The 19,910-nt window shown below is 42.4% G+C and overlaps 8 protein-coding genes across 8 annotated transcripts; 4 read left to right on the forward strand and 4 right to left on the reverse strand.

Annotated features, from left to right (window-relative positions):
• Positions 1–2,206: 2,206 nt before the first annotated feature.
• On the forward strand, positions 2,207–3,700 carry Bfra_009267 (putative toxin biosynthesis protein; the record flags this gene model as incomplete). Its single annotated transcript, XM_037339613.1, has 4 exons — positions 2,207–2,401; positions 2,508–2,646; positions 2,711–2,819; positions 2,872–3,700. 4 exons carry the CDS (start codon positions 2,207–2,209, stop codon positions 3,698–3,700), a joined length of 1,272 nt encoding a protein of 423 aa, XP_037189663.1.
• Positions 3,701–3,883: 183 nt separating this feature from the next.
• Positions 3,884–4,937, reverse strand: Bfra_009268sa (putative mfs monocarboxylate transporter protein; the record flags this gene model as incomplete). The annotated part of the gene is made up of 4 exons (XM_037339614.1): positions 3,884–4,190; positions 4,264–4,400; positions 4,509–4,852; positions 4,907–4,937. 4 exons carry the CDS (start codon positions 4,935–4,937, stop codon positions 3,884–3,886), a joined length of 819 nt encoding a protein of 272 aa, XP_037189664.1.
• A 1,731-nt stretch (positions 4,938–6,668) lies between these two features.
• Positions 6,669–8,257, forward strand: Bfra_009269 (putative tyrosinase-like protein; the record flags this gene model as incomplete). Its single annotated transcript, XM_037339615.1, has 5 exons — positions 6,669–6,681; positions 6,876–7,289; positions 7,343–7,439; positions 7,675–7,931; positions 8,031–8,257. 5 exons carry the CDS (start codon positions 6,669–6,671, stop codon positions 8,255–8,257), a joined length of 1,008 nt encoding a protein of 335 aa, XP_037189665.1.
• Positions 8,258–9,679: 1,422 nt separating this feature from the next.
• Bfra_009270 (uncharacterized protein) lies at positions 9,680–10,543 on the forward strand (the record flags this gene model as incomplete). Its single annotated transcript, XM_037339616.1, has 3 exons — positions 9,680–9,838; positions 9,930–10,101; positions 10,221–10,543. The coding sequence occupies 3 exons, from the start codon at positions 9,680–9,682 to the stop codon at positions 10,541–10,543; spliced, it is 654 nt and encodes a 217-aa protein (XP_037189666.1).
• A 690-nt stretch (positions 10,544–11,233) lies between these two features.
• On the reverse strand, positions 11,234–12,325 carry Bfra_009271 (putative spherulin-1b precursor protein; the record flags this gene model as incomplete). The annotated part of the gene is made up of 2 exons (XM_037339617.1): positions 11,234–11,975; positions 12,168–12,325. The coding sequence occupies 2 exons, from the start codon at positions 12,323–12,325 to the stop codon at positions 11,234–11,236; spliced, it is 900 nt and encodes a 299-aa protein (XP_037189667.1).
• Positions 12,326–12,497: 172 nt separating this feature from the next.
• Positions 12,498–13,477, forward strand: Bfra_009272 (uncharacterized protein; the record flags this gene model as incomplete). Its single annotated transcript, XM_037339618.1, has 3 exons — positions 12,498–12,842; positions 12,894–13,210; positions 13,264–13,477. 3 exons carry the CDS (start codon positions 12,498–12,500, stop codon positions 13,475–13,477), a joined length of 876 nt encoding a protein of 291 aa, XP_037189668.1.
• Positions 13,478–15,369: 1,892 nt separating this feature from the next.
• Positions 15,370–18,246, reverse strand: Bfra_009273 (putative atp-dependent rna helicase chl1 protein; the record flags this gene model as incomplete). The annotated part of the gene is made up of 4 exons (XM_037339619.1): positions 15,370–16,400; positions 16,466–16,661; positions 16,792–17,499; positions 17,548–18,246. 4 exons carry the CDS (start codon positions 18,244–18,246, stop codon positions 15,370–15,372), a joined length of 2,634 nt encoding a protein of 877 aa, XP_037189669.1.
• Positions 18,247–18,960: 714 nt separating this feature from the next.
• On the reverse strand, positions 18,961–19,907 carry Bfra_009274 (putative 26s proteasome regulatory subunit rpn12 protein; the record flags this gene model as incomplete). Its single annotated transcript, XM_037339620.1, has 2 exons — positions 18,961–19,254; positions 19,368–19,907. 2 exons carry the CDS (start codon positions 19,905–19,907, stop codon positions 18,961–18,963), a joined length of 834 nt encoding a protein of 277 aa, XP_037189670.1.
• Between the last annotated feature and the right edge of the window lie 3 nt (positions 19,908–19,910).

The following is a 19,910-nucleotide window of genomic DNA, read 5'->3' on the forward strand; positions in this document are numbered from 1 at the left end:
CATCCCTGGCCGTACTCCAACCCTTAGTTCTTTTTTTCCTCCTCTTTCTCAAATTTCTAACATCGCTTCTGGGGGAATCTTTGAATTGTCTTTTGAATTAACAGTTTGATTCCAGGGAAATCTACTCAGCTACTTCAAATTTGCACACGATATGCAAATGATAAAAAATACTGATCTTATCTACTTGTGCTCCTCCTTTAGAACCACAGCTTATATGCGGGCTTTATGAAACGGGGAGCATGTATACGAATCTCATGGATGATGAAGAATTTATAACGGTTACATCATGCCTTCTATGCCTGATGTCTCTTTTGCCATCACTTTGCCTTCTCTGTACACTCATTTGTTTTTGATATACTGCTCTGCTCCATAGTCTGCATTTTAGTTCTTCATTTCCACGATTTTACACCTGCCCGTTCTTCTTGCATCTTCTGTGAGCAATACCACGAGATGTCGGCTTCGCAAGCTCCTCAACTTACTCCTGAATATACAACGGCAGATAACTCATTGCTGTCGCTGTTGCTTTTTTTCCAATTCTGCTCATCTTCGTATCTCTGCGCGTTTATTCTCGGCATCTGATCATGAGCAAAGTAGATTGGGGTCATGATGACTATATAGTCCTCGTTTCCTTCATTACTCAGATCAGTGCATCGGCACTAGCCATTTGTAAGTATACAGTCAAGTCAACTAGTTGCGATAAATCACTCATGTCAATTTATATGTAACTTTCTACCCATGCTTGTGCTGCTTGCTAATGCCAAGTTCTTCGCGATTAGATTTTGTTAGATATGGCGGTGTTGGTCGTCATCTCGATGCACTCGAGCAAATCAATCCTTCTATTGTCACGGCATACTACAAATATCTGCTTGCGGTTTCTTTTTACTATTTTGCCATGGTTGGGATACCTAAATTTGCTGTCCTAGCCTTATATATTCGAATTTTTACCATACCAGTATATCGCAACCTCGTTTATATACTCTTCTTTATTATCAAAACTACAGGAATTGTGTGCTCTGTTTTTACTTTGAATCCATGCCGCCCGCTTTCTTTCAATTAGGATCGAACAATTCCCGGCAGGTCATGCTACAATGAATATTTGTTCTATCGTTGGGGTTCCTTGCCAAACATTCTTACAGACTTGGCAATTTTGATTATCCCAGTGCCTATAGTTTGGAGGCTACACACTTCAAGAAACATGAAGATTGGGTTAACCTTGACGTTTCTGACAGGAAGCATGTGAGTAAGATTTTACAACACATAGAATTACTCCTTCAGTATATTCAACATTTGACTAACCAGAGATTGCATTTTCGTGATTAGTGGGTTGGCAACATCCATTCTTCGTTTTAACTCATTCTTCAAAGGTAGCGCACTTTCCGATGGAACTTGGTAGTCTGTCGAACCCGACTTCTACCTTATCGCGGCCTGTCTCCCTACTTATTGACCTCTCCTTGTCGACTTCCTTACCAAAACAAATTTGCTCAAGAAATCAGGTCCGTCAGGGGGTTCATCTGAGCGACAGTGCCCTTCACGATCTTTGGGCTCAAGTAACATTGAAGGTAACAAGAATTCCTCTGTCGGATTCAAGGAACTCAGAGAAAGCAATGAAAGCGTCGACGCGGGTGATGTTGTAAATCTTGAGACTACAGATTACATCAGCTTAGTACATTTAGCAAAAGACGATATGGAATGCGGATTAAGTCAAAACGAGATACGAGTTCGCAACGACTACTATGTTAGAGAGGAATGGAGATAAGCTTCTGCTTTGCAAGCACGATTCTGTGAGAATTTGCTAGTCAAGCTGAAAAGTAAAATGGAATTGGGGGTTGGGGGTTCACTATCAAATGAAGAGATAATGACCAGGAAATCTTAGTGGTATACATTAATCCGGATGCATGATTTTGAAGTTTTGCAAATTTTCATCATTAGCCGATAGAAGATGGTATTTCGGAAACTATTTTGCAGCAATTCGTAGAAGTCATTGCAAGTATGCATACATATTCTCATTCTTAGACGTTTCATTTTATGTCTTACATTTATGGAAGTGGAGCTGCTTTAAGAGATAATTGCACCGGCTACTCTAGGCATCCACCTAGTCGCAACCCCAGACCCACATTATATAAGCGTGAGAGTTATCCCCGCCGTGCTGATTTCCTCGAACTCATCGTTACCTAGAACTTATAATCTACTCCCCAGATGAGGAATAATGTCGTCGTCCTATTTTAATGTTTTTGAGCACACAATTCCATGCCAGCATCTTCGGGAATACCCTCGAAGTATCAAAACACGTCAGGAAGATGTGCTACAGCTAGCGATTAAACAATACGAGCCAATTCACAAGAATGGTTTGCAAGATGATGCCGTTACCATCATTGCAACTCACGCCAACGGATTCATAAAAGTAGGTTCTGTTTTCATTCCTCCTAAACCCCTTCCACATATTAGCATCTCTTTCCTGTCACTACTTATACCACAGAGAAACTGATTGTGTGAACCATCTCTTTTAGGAAGCTTACGAGCCATTGTGGGATGATCTGCTTCAGCTGTCGGAGAATCTCGGTTTTCAGATCAGAAACATATGGATTGCCGACATATCTAATCAGGGAGCCAGCGGAGTAATGAATGAAAGCTTGCAGGGCGATGATAGTACGCTCAAACTTCCTCCTTCAAATCCCTTAACACTGTAGTTAATAAACAAAAATCACTCTAGATTCATATTTTGATCACTCAAGGGATCTTTTGCAGATGATCAATACATTCAGAGAGCAGATGATCCGACCTATAATAGGTATTGGGCACAGCTTTGGCGCTACCCAACTGTGAGTCGTTTGATTGGAACATTTAACTTGGGGCTATCTGACGAAGTGACAGGGTTGGGCTCTCAATCATGCATCCACGTCTCTTCACGAGCCTCATACTTTTGGAGCCCATAATACAGTCTTCACCTCCACCTGGGGGGAACGTTGCACGCTCTTCTAGCTATCGACCCGATTTATGGCCATCTCTTTCTGCTGCCTCTCACGCATTCAGACAGAACAAGTTCTTTGCTGGGTTAGATCCTAGAGTGCTAGACAAGATCCTCAAATATGGTATTCGAAAAATACCTACACTCCTGTACCCTATTTCTGAAACTGCCAAAGAAGGTGCTTATACCCTAACGACAACGAAGCATCAAGAGGTGTGGTCATTTCTACGTCCAAACTTTGAAGGTCGCGATTCCCACGCTAGTCAGAACAGATTCGATCACCTGTTATTCCCTGATATCAGTATGGAACAGAGAGGGCTTCCTTTCTACCGCCCCGAAGTTAGTATCGCTCAAGAGTATCTAGCCTACTTAAGACCAAGTGTTCTCTACATTTTTGGTGCTAAGAGCTACTTCTCAGCTCCCGATCTACAGAACGAAAAGATGGAGCGGACTGGAAGCGGCTTAGGTGGTAGTGGGGGCGTCAAGATGGGGCAGGTTGAGAAGCATATTTTTGAGAATCTAAGCCACATGGCTCCATTGGAAGATGTCAGAGGTTGTACAAATGTGATTGGAGAGTGGATGGACAAGAAACTTACTCAATTCAAAGCCGATGAGGAAGCTATGAGAAAGATTGATCCACAGAAGTCAACAAATGATATGTTGATCATGTCGCAGAAATGGTTGGATTTGGTGAAGTCGCCAATACCTCTGAAACTCAGCAAAGCCAATCTTTGAGCAGGATATATGTTTTGAGAGGTCTGGTTACTTGAGAGAAAAATTGGGATCAGTGAACCTAGTCTAAATTGTATTCAAAATATTACGCTACTGTTCTTTTCCTTTGTGTGACACACAATCATCAATTTCGTGAGTTACGTTAATATAGATAACTTTGATGTACAAATTAATTCTGAATACTATTTAAGATTTTTCCTTCATTCCCCATCCTACTTTGGTTACTCTTGCAGCCCCGAGAAAGCCCACAGAAAGTAGTATAGAGCTTCCACAGAATGCTTCCAAAGCTTTCCAATTGTTCCCATGTCCGCTTTTCAGTATTGCCCCAGCAATAGGATTACCAATAAGCAGACCAAAAGCAATAGGTACAAACAACATTCCAAGACGGAGACCAATCACTCCCGGGTGTGGTGAGAGAGTTACAACTACAGCTGGAGGGAGGGAAACTAAGAGGTCGGAGAAGAAGCTGTTTTCATAGAAGATATTAGGGCATCTTGAAGCAATGTAATGAGTCTTTCAATAGAAAGCTGTTAAAGAGATAGAGAACGAAAAGCAAGGCCACATACCCATACAAGATACTGAATATTATGATCCCTCCAGTGTCTTCTATTGCAATCCAGGCAAACCCTAGAACTGATGTAGCAATACCACACGCAATACAAACATTCAGCAGGCCGATTTTATCCGCGATATAATTAAGGACCTGGTTGAAATTTTATCAGTTATCATCTACGCATCTTCTTTTATTGACTGATAGAACAAATGGCAGATATAAAGCGAGGAACGAAAGACAGGGTCATTTTATACGTACAATTCTCCCAAAGAACGACCCCACGTTGAGAATTGCTAATAGATAGAACCCCAAGTCTTCACTCATGATACCTTGCTGGACAACGTACGTTTGGACATAGAAGAACAGAATGTAAAGTCCCATGAATGTGAAGAAGAGCCCAATGCCAAGCAGAAGGTACGGAAGCTCTCTCCAGGCAGCGAGGTCAACTAGTTTCCATTGAGAAGATGGCTTTCTTCTCGTTCTCGTTAGTATCACAGGAAGAACTGAGGTAGCCAACATGACGAAGGCTATCCGACGTGTCGTCCAAGGAAAGCCAATTTGTGGCTGTAGTTTACGGAAAATGATAGGATAGATAATGCCTCCTATAATTTGCATCAGCTTGGGTTTTTCAATTTAGTCCCGCCAATTAGACTTACCAAGACTACTACCACTAGCACCGATTCCCATCACTAAGGGTCTTCGTCTTGAGAAATACGAAGGGAGTATGGCAACGCTAGGAACAAAGAGACACCCACATCCAATTCCAACGATAATTAATCGCGAGAGAACAAGCTGCAAATATGATTTACAGATACTGGTCATCATCATTCCAAAGGTCACGAGGACAGTCCTAGTGAATAGTAATGTGTGAAGGTACCCATGATCAAATAGAGGACCAATAGCGATACCGAGAAATATCAAGAGGAAAGCTTGAATTGAGCCGATCCAGGAGATGTTGGAAGAACTTTCAGTTTGTAGAAGGCTTTGTTGGTAGAAAGTTTGAAAGACACCTATACCTAGTCAGTTTGCAGAACTATTCCTTGTGCCTCAAGGCGAACGTGGTTGATTGACACGATAGATTTCTTTCTACGCACCAAATGTATTAATAATTCCCCAGCAATTGAAAAGAAGGCAGAAAGAGCTTGCACACTGTAGCCATGCCGTCAACCCCCCATCTGGAATCGCTATTTCTGTTCGCTTTCTTTCACCACCAGTATGTTCTGGCTCGCATGAAAGAGTCGGTGATGCATCTGCTGATTCAATGTCTCATCTTTGTTATCCATTGTAATTTGCAAAACACAGTGTACAACAATGATACCGACAGATGACAGAGGTCTCAGGAGGGAAAATTCGGAAACAAGAAAAGGGGGGCAAGCCAAGACCCTGGAGATCAAGCGTGTTGCCGTTGTAGAACCTCACCCCCTCTTACGAAAGCAGAGGTTTTGTTTCTGCGGGTCAAGTACCAAATAATGTAACCTTTGTAGAGGGGAAGTACGCGAGATAATGGTTGGTAACCCCGTTCTTGAAGCTTGAAGCGGCGGCAAATCCGGGGTGGTCTAAACATCTTGGCATCTGTCTTTCCGACCAGACCCACAGGTCAGGGATAGGGTACGCTAGCATGTACCCGTTTTAGCGAGCCACATCGAATGCAAGCTCTGCGCCGCAAAAGTGTTGCGATCCCTTTGTGAAGACATCACCATAATCTCGGAGGCTGTTCAAATTCAGATCAACAGGTAGAGAATTGAAGGATTCTTCTGACGTATCAAACATCTACCGATACCTGCAGCCACCAATACTAGAAGTAGTATTACCGAAGATCTATCCATGGCTCTTAATGTGTTAGCCTGAAAGTTGCTCTAAATTGTATTGTTCAAGAAAATTTGCTTCGAACAAAGAATATTCTAGAATTCATCACGACATCCTAAGCCCACCCACACTGCATATGAAATGCCTGGAGTGCTTCAGTGCTTGTCCTTAAAATGCGTTAGTATTGAACTTCCCTGGCGACTGTCTTCAACATCATTCATTGCTCAACTCTTCACCAATAACAATATATCATTTAGTGATATCTACAAGGTCGAAAGCCCTCACAGCCAGCGTCAATGTATGCCTTCAAACGTTCTATACCCATCATATACAGTCTTTGAAATTCCACTAACGTATCGCTTCGGATCGATATACTTCAACAAGAAAGGGGTACCATGGATACAACTCTGTTACTAACGATTTTATGTGGGAATATCTGTTGATATCTTCAAGAAAAGTCGCAAGAGCCACATTTCTCGCAACTTATCACCCAAGCCGGGATTATCTCAGGGGAGTTCGTGAGGGCACTTCCTTCAAAGGTAGAAGCGTACATGCGTATAGCTGCTCAACTTTTCAACACGATAGATCCCATCAATGGTTTTTCTATTCAACATGTACAGTCAGAGTAAGACTGTAATCTAGGACGGAGTAAAGATAAGAAAGAGTTTCAAGACCAGTGTCTCCTCATCCAGAGATTCGGTAGGTAATGATGCTCAAGAAGACTTAGGTGTACATCAGTACTATCAGTATGACATCAGCTTCCTCCGATTCTGATATCATATCTCAAGCTTCAAAGAAACATCATCACTTAAACTCCAGCAGCTTTGTTTTTTTCCAAGAGGCAAAGCTATATTTCGCTCGAGAACTCCGAAGACGAAGAGCTCAAAATTGGAAACTCTCCTCAGTCGCGAGGCGACAAGCAAACAACTGTTGAGATCAATCTCAGCGGAATTATAGCTATTGTCTTTCTACTTACTCTTTCCATCATTTCCGTTTGGGCTTTGTTTATTCAGAACATCATTAACTGGAGTGCCGTTCCCACACCATCTATCACTTTCTCTGCAACATGTGTATCTCCACCTATTCGCCGAGAATGGCGAATACTCAGCACAAGCGCGAGAGAGCGATATATTGATGCTGTTCAGTGCCTAACTACAAAGCCTTTCAGGGTTCGCAATAATGGCTCTCTGTACGATGACTTCCCATGCATCCATCAGCAAACTGCTCCAACTGGTAAATAGTCCCACAGAACTTGATTCCGGTGTGCTAACAGTTGGCCTTCATAGCACATTCTGCGGCTACTTTCCTCGCGTGGCACAGATATTTTATTCATGTGTATGAAGATGCGTTGAGAAATGAGTGTAGCTACAAAGGAGACTTACCGTAAGTCATTCTTCGCTACCTACCGCCGCTGACAACAATAACACCATTTCTTCATAGTTACTAGGATTGGTCTGCAGATTGGAAGGATTTTGCCAACTCTCCAGTCTGAGATAGTCAGCGTGGCTTCGGCGGCGATGGAAAGTCATCTGATGAGAGCACTGTAGGACAAGGAAGGTGAAACTCTTCCATTCTTTAAATGCTGATTCGTTTTCCACTAATACAAGAGCACACGTAGCTGTGTAATGGATGGTCCATTTGCTGGTCTTGAGGCAATGTTCTATGGCGGGGATTATAAGCCTCACTGTCTCTCTCCAGGTTTCTCAACTGGTGAATCATTGCAAGAACTAAGCGAATTGATCAGACCAGATGTTGTGGATGAAATCATGCAGGAAAAAGAATTCAAGAATTTTGCGGAACGCTTGGAGAAGAATGCCCATCAATTTGTTTCGGGAAGTATTCGTGGCGACTTCTCGAAGTTTACGGGACCATATGGCAAGATCCCCTTTCAAATCTCCCTCCTTTCTTTTACTCAAGTATTGATTTTATTAAGATTAAGATTTATGTAACTAACTTGGGTGGCATAATCAACAGACCCTGTCTTCTTCCTGCACCATGCAAATCTTGATAGATTATGGTGGGGATGGCAACAACAAGAACCAGAGAACAGACTTTTTGCATACGACGGTAAAACTCCCAGGGTAGCAACTTCTCCCACCGTGCAGCTTGCAGACATGTTGAGCGTTGAAGAGCTGAAGCGTCAAATCTCTGTGAGAGAGGTCATGCCGACTAACAGTGGAATTTTCTGCTACCAGTATTAATCTATTTTCAAGGTGAGGTTAATTTACCGATCTTTCAAACGGCTCTGTCGAATGGGTTCATGTGCAAGACTTTCTTCTAGATAGATTTGTAACACCTTCAAGATCATATAAGACAGAGTGCGATATGAAGCTGGGGTTGGAAGACATACACTCATGGAGTAGTATTCGAGTTCTCGGGTTACTTTTTCTTTCATAGGAAAGCGAATGAACCACATTAGAAGATCACGTACATTTCAACAATGAGAAACTGTCTGATCTTTTGTCCCATTAATAACTCTTTGAATTAGTCTAAGACTATGATAAACGGCTAAAGCTTTTGATCTTAAGTTTGGATGAAATCGAAGTACTAATAACATCAGTTACTCTGCACATTCTTTACAGCAGATAGACGGTCCTTCATGAAACCTCTTGGTTGTTACTATATCTAAGCAGCACCACTCGAGGAAGGTAAAAAAACAGCCCCAATTCTTCCTCGATATTTCCATATTGCAAACCAACACTACCAAGATACCATCAAGTCACATTGAAACCGAGTCATGTGTTAGAATTGATGCTCGTAGATGTATGTTAAAGGTTATTCTCACATAACTTTCAGCAGCAACTTTTACAAACTTCATACACCAGCTTTGGTAGATGTTACCGATATCTCCATCAAATCAACAAACGCGTACCCGCATTACAGGTTTCCATCTTCGCTAAAGTGCGATACAGAACTGGGATGATGACTTCTGTGGCAAATAATACGATTGATTCAGATACTTAGGTAAGTATCGCTGCTAAGCTTGGTCATATTGTTTGATGATCGTACTAATACAATACCTTCAGTCATTCCAACATTGCATTCCCTGATTCCTCATATGAAACTTCTGCAAATAGAGTTGGCACTACTAACCGTAAGGAACCACATGATAAATCAGAGCCAACTATAAAAGAGTTCATGTGTATTAAGCCCTGGGATATGAAAGTCCAGAATCTTGTTAGACAGCGCGAAAATTGAAGAAGCTCAGGAATTCGACAAAAACCTGGGATTCTAAGAACATCCGCAGCAATTACAAGGCCTTGAAACCATTAAGAGGAAATTAAAGATCATTGCACCGCTGAATCCGAGTATCATTTTCTTTAAGCTAGGGATAGGACCATCAATATAAATGAAAGTCCTTTTACTTCAAGGAATTTCATTCCCGAATTTTCCGATGACAAGTTATACCCCTTTACATTACCAAAACATAATGAAACGACATTTACCTAAATCCCGATTACTGTTAAATCCCTAAAATCGGTCATTCACTTCGTATTACATTACCAAAAATTCCAACGCGTTCCCCTCCCTTGCTCCATCAAAATTCCACACACCTCACTCCAGGAATGCAATATTACCATCGCGATAATATAAGCCCAGGATAACTGTCCCTCCAGACGTACATGGCAAAAGGTAAATTCATTGCACATCGAGAAATCTCTGCAAATATGACTACTACAGCAGCAGCCTCAGAAATTGGCGGTATAACCGATGGGGGAGGACTTTTTCCTACGTTTGTTCCGAGTGATATTGCGGGTCAGACGGTGTTCGGTTGTCCTATTGTATGTTGATATTTCTCCTTTCCTCGGTCTCGGCCATATGCTTTGTTGTTCTAGAAGCTGTCTAGTTACTAACAGTATTATTACAACAAAGTCATCTTTCATGTCCCTCGATGCCAAATGTCCCATCACCGGCAGCGGACTCCCGGCATGTGCAACACAAACTGCTAGTTTCGACGAGCCTTGCTGTGGTTCTCTAAGCGCCTTTGCGACTAGTGTTGGAGATTGTTATAGCAGTAATGCGCCGGCTTGTTTGAATTTAGAAGGTGAGTTATCTTCACGGGTTTCTCACATCAACCCTCTAGCCAGATCGTTGGAATCAGATACACCAAGAACACGCACGAAGAATGTGACTACTACACCACAATCAACTAACAAACGCCAGAACTTACCCGCAGCCTAACAGCCTTCAGCGCCACAGCAACAGATCAACAAATCACCAACCCCTGCGCACTATTCGCTTCTACAGCCAGTAGTAGCAATCCTACCGAGACAGGAGGACAAGCAGCTGAGACGAGTGGATCTGGAGACTCTGGAGAATCTAGCGGCTCTGAAGAGTCCACTCCCACAGGATCTGCAACCGACAGCGCCAATACTGCTGAGAGTACAACTTCCAACTCTGGGGCTGTGAAGGAGAGAGGAAATATGGGGTTGAAAACGATTGCTACTCTGGCATTGGTGGGAAGTTTGGGGGTTTTGTGGTTGTGAAGCGTGAGATGAACAATGAGAAGAGAAGAGAAAGAGGGGTTTGGTTGATAGCTTTACCGGTGTGGATGGTGTGGGTGCTTGTTGTTGGTCTTTGGGAGCAGGATGAGGGCTTGAGTAGAGATGAGAGTGGCGTTCGGTTTTTGGTTTTGTGGATGTTATGTATGTTTTCTTTTGGTGTTGTAAGTGGGTTTGGAAGTTATGTTGGTGTGTGTTGAATATTGTTGATTGAATGATTTCATTTTGTTTTCGGTATCTTATTTAGAAATATATCTTATTGGAGCTTGACTGCCTGCTTAAAATATGCTTTGCCTCTTTCACTGAAAAGGTATTGAAATTCTGCCCACTAAGTTTTCATCTCAGTGAACAAGCAACTGAATGTTATATCGCTGCATTCATATGTGCCAACAACGGCATCTGTGTGATATTTCTTGTATTTGAAATGATCTACAAAGATCAGAGTCATCATAAGCAAATGCTATACACATTGTTCAAAGGAGAGTCTCGCAAAAGGTCGCGTTCTACTGATCCATCATGCAAAAAGCGCAGGCAGCACGTAAAATCCCAAACACCAAATCCAATATATGCGCCCATTTGCCTTCCCATCCATATAGATCATCATGATCGTTATCATCTTAACTCATCAATCATCAGGGTCCAGTTGTTATCCCCACAAAGTTGTGTGTGCATCAATCAATCATCAACCGTCACAATCCTGACACCCGCCCCCTTCTTCTCTCCCCTACCAAAACTAAAGCTTGAGGGCATAGAACTTTTCTTTACCTCCACCCTCATCTCCTTCCTCTTCTCCACTTCACTCACCAACTTCTTAAAATAAACTTCCGCTTGTATAGTAGCACTATAAGCAATCGGAGTCCACTTCCACACATTTCTCATCTCTGCATTCGCACCCGCTGCCAGCAATGTTCTAAGTACCAACATATGTCCATTACTACTTGCAAAATGCAATGCCGTGTTTCCATCCACATCAGCATTTGCAAGTACTGCTTCCGGATCTTTGTACACCGCTGCACACGTCAAAAGGATTTGTAAACAAGTATCATGACCTCCACGACTGGCATACATAATTGCATCTCGACCTCTGATATCTCTTCTGAGAATACCAGATACAGAGGGACCTTGGGAGCAGAGAAGATTTACAATGTCGGTGTGGCCGGCACCAGCAGCGAGCATGAGCGCCGTTTGATGTTCTTCATTGAGTGAAATGGATAAGGATTCATGACCGAGAGAGAGAAGGAGAGATGCAACTTCTAGATGCCCGAGAGAGGAGGCTAGATGTAGAGATGTGTTTGAGAGACCGTGAGGTGAGATATCGGGGTTGTGAAGGAGATTAGGATGGGATTTAAGGATTCGTTTTACGAGAGACGCATCGGGTGTATGGATTGCGCGACGAAGACGGATCGTGGTTTCAATCCTGTTTGTATGACATTAGAGACGACCTTTCTCTTGTTTGGGTTGAAGAGGGGAAGGATGTTGATGTTGTTTGTAGAAAATGTTGGTTCTTCATTCAAACAAAAGGAAATAACTTACATATTCTCAGCATATCTACTCTCTCTTTGTACCTATCAACAACAAGCACTCTGCAAGTAAACAAATCGAATCAAACCCGTTCAACGCCAACTTGATATTCTTGATGATACTTCTGATCTCTGCAGCTGCCCCGCCAACATTCAACGGTCCTCGCAGTAGTGTACGACTTCCCCATACTTGGCGATCCATATCGCATTGACCGCTTAAGTAATCACGATTATATTTGCGCGTCATAGCAACGTTTTACGGATTTGCGGAAACTTATTATTACTCGTAATGCGATGAATGTTTATACTTGTCATTTATCATAGACAACACCATACGAGTATTCAATAAATCAATTCCTCTCAATTTCATATTCTACATTCCACATTCCACAATCTCTCTAATCTTCATCTCCAATCCAATGCCTCACCCTCGTTTCGACCCTTCTCTCGCATACCTTCCCATCAAAACTGTAGTCAGCGCATCCTTTCTCTATCCTTTCAAAGGCATCTTATATTTTCTCTCCGATCGCCAATTCTATCCTCTTTTTGGCAAACGATTAATTCCCCTCACTATAACATCAATTGTTGTTCTCGGTTTACTATTTGCCTTTACTTATCTACCGCAAGTAGCTTTTCTGGCGATATGGCATGGACCAGGAGCATGGTTTAATGCTGTTTTTCTTGTGCTTGGGGAGGGACAAGTATTGATCGCGTTATTGTTTGAAGCATTATTGGTAGATGAAACATTGGTTGATGTTTTCGATGTATGTATTCCTCCTCCCTTCAATTCGCAGAACTAATAGAATCCAAACTAGGCAACACTTATCAAAGAAGGACTCATCGATCTCGTTTCTCCTTCTCGAATTCTCCATCACGATGCGCAGAATGAAGTTAAAATGCTCGGAAAACCAACCACATCTGCGGTTTACTCTCCATTTTCTTTTCGACAAATAGCGGAATTTGTTGTATTCCTTCCTCTGAATTTTATACCCGTGATTGGAACACCTGCTTTCTTAGTCTTGACGGGTGCGAGAGCTGGTCCTTTACATCATTGGAGATATTTTAAATTACGGGGTTTGACGAAGAAGGAAAGAAAGAGAGAAATCAATAGTAGGAAGTGGAAATACACTTGGTTCGTTATCTTTATGTTGGCCATGAAAATGAAGATATACTAATAATCAATAGGTTTGGAACAGTTGCTTTGCTATTACAACTTGTACCTGTGCTTTCGATGTTTTTCCTACTGACTTCAGCAGTTGGATCGGCATTGTGGGTGGTGAAATTGGAGGAACAAAAGAGATTGGATGCAGCAGATAGGTTGGTTAATAATGCTGGGCTTCCTAATATTGGAAATTATGACGAGGAGGCTCCTCCTCCATATGCCGATGACCCTATATAGTTTTGATATAATTTATATTCTGATTGATAATTAAAGAACATACTACTACTGGATTCTTTAGTCCTACCTAGGTAGTCCTAGAAAGACTCCTCCTCTCATTATGTGATTTGACAAATATTATTCAGCAGTGCCATATAACCTAAGCTCACAAGACCAGCAAATTTGTCGCTTTCTAGATAATACAACAATCTACCAATCTACGCTCATCGAATTCCCCTTTTCCGTCCTGACTACCTACCTACTCGACCCTCAAACCCTCCATAATGTGCACAAACCACGCAATTAATCCCCAAAAAGAAATAAACCAAATCCCATATAATAGATCATCCATCATCTCTCATCTCTCATCTCTCATCTCTCATCTCTCATCTCCCAAATCTAACTCAAAATCAAAATCTACACCCCACACGTCATTCATTCATTCATCATTCAAAATCACGCACTACCCTAATCCAACGAACGAATCAAAAATCAAACAGATTATAGAGATTTATGCTGAGCTAAGCTGAGTTGAGTTGAGAGGTATGCGATATGATGATTTTCTGGGTAGATATATAGAAGAGAGAAGTAAGTATGTCTGTATTATTCGGTAAACGAGAAACGATATTAAGCGAGAGATTTTTGTCGGGAGATGAGATGATTGATGTGATTTGATATGATATGATATGATGAATGTGATATGAGATGATGGATGTACTATATCCTATCCCTGGGGATTCGAGCATGCTTTACTGATTGAGTAGGTATATTTTAGATGCTTTAGATACCTACCTAGATACTTTACATAATTCATAGAATCGTTATCGAGAGTATTTAGCGAGTAAGGAGTTAGTAATGGGAGATAGGTAGATAGGTAGGTGGGTATGTAGATTTGATTGAGTCTATATTTCGTCTGTACATACATACATACATACATACATGTATATAACATTATCAGACTATAAACACGAACGACGAAATATAGCGTACAAACAAAAGTAAAGATTTCTTTCTGAACTCGATTATTGAGATAGATATCTAGATTCTAGATTTTGAATATCGAAATCCCTAAATTTGTATATACGCACATCTTACTCTCTGTCTCAAGATATGAAATGGAAAATACGGAGTTGGAAATGGAGATAGGGGATGAAAATGAAGATGAAGAGAGTATGTATACTAGATATTATACTAGATACTCTGCCATACAATGCAATACAAAGTAACCCAATACTCATTTCCCTATTCACAAGATAATTATATCCTATCCTATCCCATCTCTCCATATCCTTATCAAACATCATCCAAAAAAGAAAAGGAAAAAGAAATCCTATAAAAGAATAAACTCCACAAATAGAGAATAAATTTCATGATTACATCTTGAATTTATTTATTCTTATTTTATTTCAGATTTCATATACTCTAAACTGGAATCTATGATTTGGATCCTGGAGGTAGATTCTATAATTAATATACTGAGTTTAACAAGTAGGAAAATAGAATCACTTCGCTTTCGAGGGCATTGAGGAGTAGGAGCCTAATCAATCGATGTGTTTCGTATCAACATCCGGTTTACATTCATATATTATGCATTCATTCGTTCATTCATTCAACTTCCGTTTGATTCGATTTGACGCAGTATACTTATTTGTTTTGTATCTTTCATTCGTGTATACTCATGTATACATGTGTATACAATTTCGAAAGTTTTCACAATCGCGTATTCATATCCATTATCTATCCCCCTTTCAATAACAATCTATTCTAATCTATCCCCCCTTCCCTTCCCTTCCCTCCTTATCCACCCCTCCTCCCCTAACAAACGCTCCCAGTCCCCCACCACCCTCCCAAACCCCTGCTCCCCCTCCCCCACCCCCTAACCCCCTCTCTAATCCAGCCCGCCAATTTCCCCCTCACCCTCTCCCCCTAAACCTCTCATCCACCATCAAAATCCCCGCCCAATCCCCTTTATGTCTTATCGCTCTCCCCACACTCTGATTTACCGCTCTCATACATACATTTTCAAAGAATTCCTTCGCTTCTTCTTTTGCTTTTCTTTGTATCTCTTCTTTGATCTCTTTCGGGATATGTATTTCTGTTTCCATATTTCCTTCTTTCCCTCCCGTCTCCCCATTTCCATTCCCATTTTTATTTTCCCCATCTCCCCATCCCGTCAAAGGAGAGGAAATCGAATAATCCCCCGATAACCGCTTAACAGCACTCTCCTCCACAAACCTCAACCGTCTCCTCCACTCTGCCGTCCTCGCATTTGGAAACGGCAATCCGACAATCACCACCGCTCTCCCCAACTCATCCGAGAAATTAATTCCCTCGCTCAATTTCCCCCCCACAACACTAAACAGCAACCCGCCCTTTCCCTCTTCTATTGCTTTTCCATACCTTCTCAGTATCTCCTCTACACTATCCTCTTTCGCTTCCCGCACTACCGTCTTCTTCTCTTCTAATCTTTGGAGGATGGATTTGGGTTTGCTGATACTATTACCATTATTATTGTTATTTTGATGAAAAACTGCAAACCTAGCAAGAATCGTATCCAAAACCCTATAACTGGGGAAGAAAACCACCACGCCCCCAGGAACAACCGTGCAAACATTTACCAGGACTCTCCCCAGCTCATCCATCATCTCTGCATTCGCGCGATTTTCGTACGTCCACTTGAAGGGATATCCCGTGGGGCCTTTGGAGACTACACTCGCGAAGAGGTTACTAGATGGGATGACGTGGCCGCAGGAGAGAGTTGTGATTTTATGGGGTGGGATGGAGGGAAAGAGGATGGATGTGTAATCTGAGAAGGGGGACATGGTTCCACCAGCTAGAATGACGGCGCGGGCGGATGAAACAATAGAGTCGAAGTGAATAGCGGGGTTGAGGAGTTGGAATTTAAGAGTGATGTCGTTTTCGTGTTTGAGGAAGAAGAGTTGGCCTTCGGATGTGGGATGGGTGAGAGCGAGCAGGAGAGATGTTAGGGTATGTAGAATAGGGGTTGACTTGGGGGATCTTTGAGCTTGGATGAGGAGACGGAGGTTTGTGGTTGGGGTTGAGATGTTCGGATGTGGTCGGTGTATGATTCGACTTTGCGTGCTAATTTACTTTCTTGGAGATAGCGGATTAATTTGAAGAGATCGATTTGATCGGCTCCTTTTCCGGATAGGAGATCTTTTTGAGAGACTACTCCATCTCTTTCCTATTGCATTTGTTTGTTAGCTATCTCGTACCTATTCATTCATCTGATTCTCTTCTTTCACACCCCTCAAACTCAAACCCAAAATCCAAAATAGGAAGAGAGCGAAAAGAGCAAAAAGAACAAAACCTACCGACCCCTCCAACATCCTCACCAAATAACCCACCAAACTATCCACCACCCTAATCGTCTGCGCCACATAAATCCTATTCTTCCCCCCCAACCTCTTCGCAAACTTCCGAAAATAATTCCCCAACATTTCCTTCGCCAGCCTCAACTCCCCTAACTCCATTTCCGTCCCATAAATCCCCGCAATCGCATCCATCAAATTATGCGCCTCATCAATAATAACCACATGTCCCTTCAAACTAATCCCAAGCGCTTCTCTCGCGCTCTTCTGCAAGAGTAATGGGTAAGGCAATGTGACTATTTCTGCGGGTTTGATGGCAGCTCTAGAAGCATAGTATGGACAGATTGAGATTTCTTTTCCTAGAGAACCCATATCTTCGATATCGCGGATCGTAGCAAGTGTGTGATCGCGAAAAGTGTTGACGAGGGGTTTGTTATCTTGATTGGGTAGATGAGGGCATTTTTGTTCTTTGGGGGTTGAAGATTGTTGGAGTTCGGCGCAACGTTCGTTAATTGCGGTTACGGAGTTGAGTTTATTTACTTTTGGGTTGATGCAGAGATTTTTGCGGGAACCGAGGGTTAGATGTTTGAGATGTTCGTGGAGGGGTTCTTTCTTTTCGTCTGATGGAGGTATAGATGGTGGGAATTCTACTCGTCGGAGTTCGTTGATAAATTGAGTTAGTTGAGAATGAGTTCTTGAACAGTAAAATATCTATTGAATGTTAGTCATTAACAGAAAGTGATCAAAGTGCGTAAAAACCTTCATCTCATCATCCGGTTCCTCATCTTCATCTTCTACTCCTTTACTCCACAACCCAACACTCTTCTTCAACTCCAACGTTTCTCTTGAGAAAATGGTCTCATCTCCAGTTCCTTTCTTCCCACCACCACCAGCCTCCCCATCACTATCCCAATCCTCCAATAAAAACTCATCTTCATTTCCACCAGCACTCTCTCCATTCGCATTCCCATCCCCATCTCCCCCAATCTTCCTTCTCTTCCCACTCCTCCCATCTCCCTTTCCAGCCATCCTATCCCTCTCCTTCCTCTCCCTCTCTCTAATTCTCTCCAATCTCCTCTCCATCTCCTCCCGCCTGGAAACCAACTCCCTTTTCCTCCTCTCCCTCGCCGCCTGAATCACCCACTCTGGTTCCGACGAGCCAGTGAGACCCTCCCCTCCATTCCCACCCCCACCCCCATTCTCCTCAACCACTCCCTCCAAAACCCTCCCCTTCCACCCCCTCAACCACGTCACCCCTCCACAAATCAAACTCAAACTCTTCCCCGTCCCCGTTGGACTCTCCAAAATCCCAATCTTCCCCTCTTCCAAAACATCCCACACCGTTTGCATAAAAGTTTCCTGGATGGGATACGGGGTGTACGGGTGATGAAAATCTCTTTTCCGATTATGGATTTCAATCTCCGTATCCATCTCTGAGGCGGTGGTGGAGAGATCCATTGTTTGCGTGCTGTGAATTTTGAAGATGGTGTGAGAAATTGATCAAGAGTACAAGTCGTGGAGTGCACGGAGATACAATTACCACCTCAAGATTAACAACTGATAGATTCACAAATCCCCAGATGCCCAGTTTCCTTTCAATTAATCTCGTGGCTCGTGGTTCGCGGCTTGTGGCACGATGATATTGATATTTACCCCGGTATTTTCAAGGGAGACGCGCTTTGTCCAAATTTCAATTCGCGAAGTCACGTCTTTTGGCGCAAAGTGCAATAAAGTAACGAGTGGATATGTCTACGTAGTAAAAGCAAGCATCTATTTCCATATAGTTATTGTTAGGAGATCGATTGATAAATTCCATGAAACCATGAATTGTATACATCCATGCAAGTAGTTGAAAGATAAGAGTTCATTGTCTCGTTCGCGTAGAGAGGGCACCGAAGCTGAAATACGGCTGCTGGATCACTTCTTGGATCTTCCAAAAGTCACCTCTTGACAACTTTTGATATGATCAGCTTCAAAAGTAGAACATGCAAGCATGAAATTAAGTCATCGAAATGTCATATGGATATTATGCCATGCCCGCTATCTAAAGTTACACTCATGATTTCTTATGCTCTCCTCATCTACGCATATCGTTTTCTACCCCTCCATCCCTCCATTCCTCCATTCCTCCCATCATTCAAATATCATGCACAGCCAGACACAATATCCAGCTTATACAATCGTCTCCAACTCCCTAGCATAACCAAGGGTATTCTCAATAGCTGTCATACTAATTTCCTTCTCCTCGGCGACCTCTCCAGCTTCCACATTCACTCCATTCTTCAACTTTTGATTAGGGAAGTATATCCGTCCATCTTCAATCAACCATCCCCTGTGTTGCGCAAATTGTACTACTGCTCCTTCTGATGGCAAGAAGAGGAGATTCTTTGTGGATGAAATAGGTAGGGATGGATATGCGGTTTCGGAAGATGAAGCAATTTCAGAGCGAATTTGGTTAATCAAGATCTATTCGTAAAGCGTTAGTCGATGCACTTCTCAAAATCCGCAGTCACAGCACATCCAACCTCGCGGCTGATTGCACAATAACAAGACACAATGTAACAACAAAACCAACTCACCTCACTGAAAACTCCATACTCCTCACTCGGCACCTTACCACCCTCCATTGCCTTCCAAACCAAATCATAACTACCCTCCATCAACCATCTCTCCAACTTGATCGGATATCCCAAATATTTATCTTCCTCAACCCTCTTTCCACCATCCTCCCTCAATTCCAACCCCTCCAATTCCGTGTGAAAGCCCGCATAATCCCCTTGTGTCAGCAACAACAAAAGATATAATCCTGTGATCTTATTCTTCTCTCCCGAGCTCTTGGCGCTAAATTTGTCGTCTGGAAGCTCGTAGTATGGAGTTAATTGATGAACGTAGCGTGTGAAACCCGCTGGATCCTTTGCTCGAATGGAAACTAGAGCACCGGTTTCGAAGACTTCGCGAGCGAGAGACAATATGGAAGGTGATGTTGATGCTTGTGGAGTCAAGGCATTTAATTTGAGAAGTGTGAGTTTGGCTTTGGAGAGGAGTGATGAGCTCTCTTGGTAGGATGTTGATGGGGATTTGAGTTTTTGAATAATTGTTTGAAGGTCGCGTTCTGACATCTT

This window comes from Botrytis fragariae, assembly GCF_013461495.1.
Source record: "Botrytis fragariae strain BVB16 chromosome Unknown tig00000161, whole genome shotgun sequence".
Lineage (NCBI taxonomy): Eukaryota > Fungi > Ascomycota > Leotiomycetes > Helotiales > Sclerotiniaceae > Botrytis > Botrytis fragariae.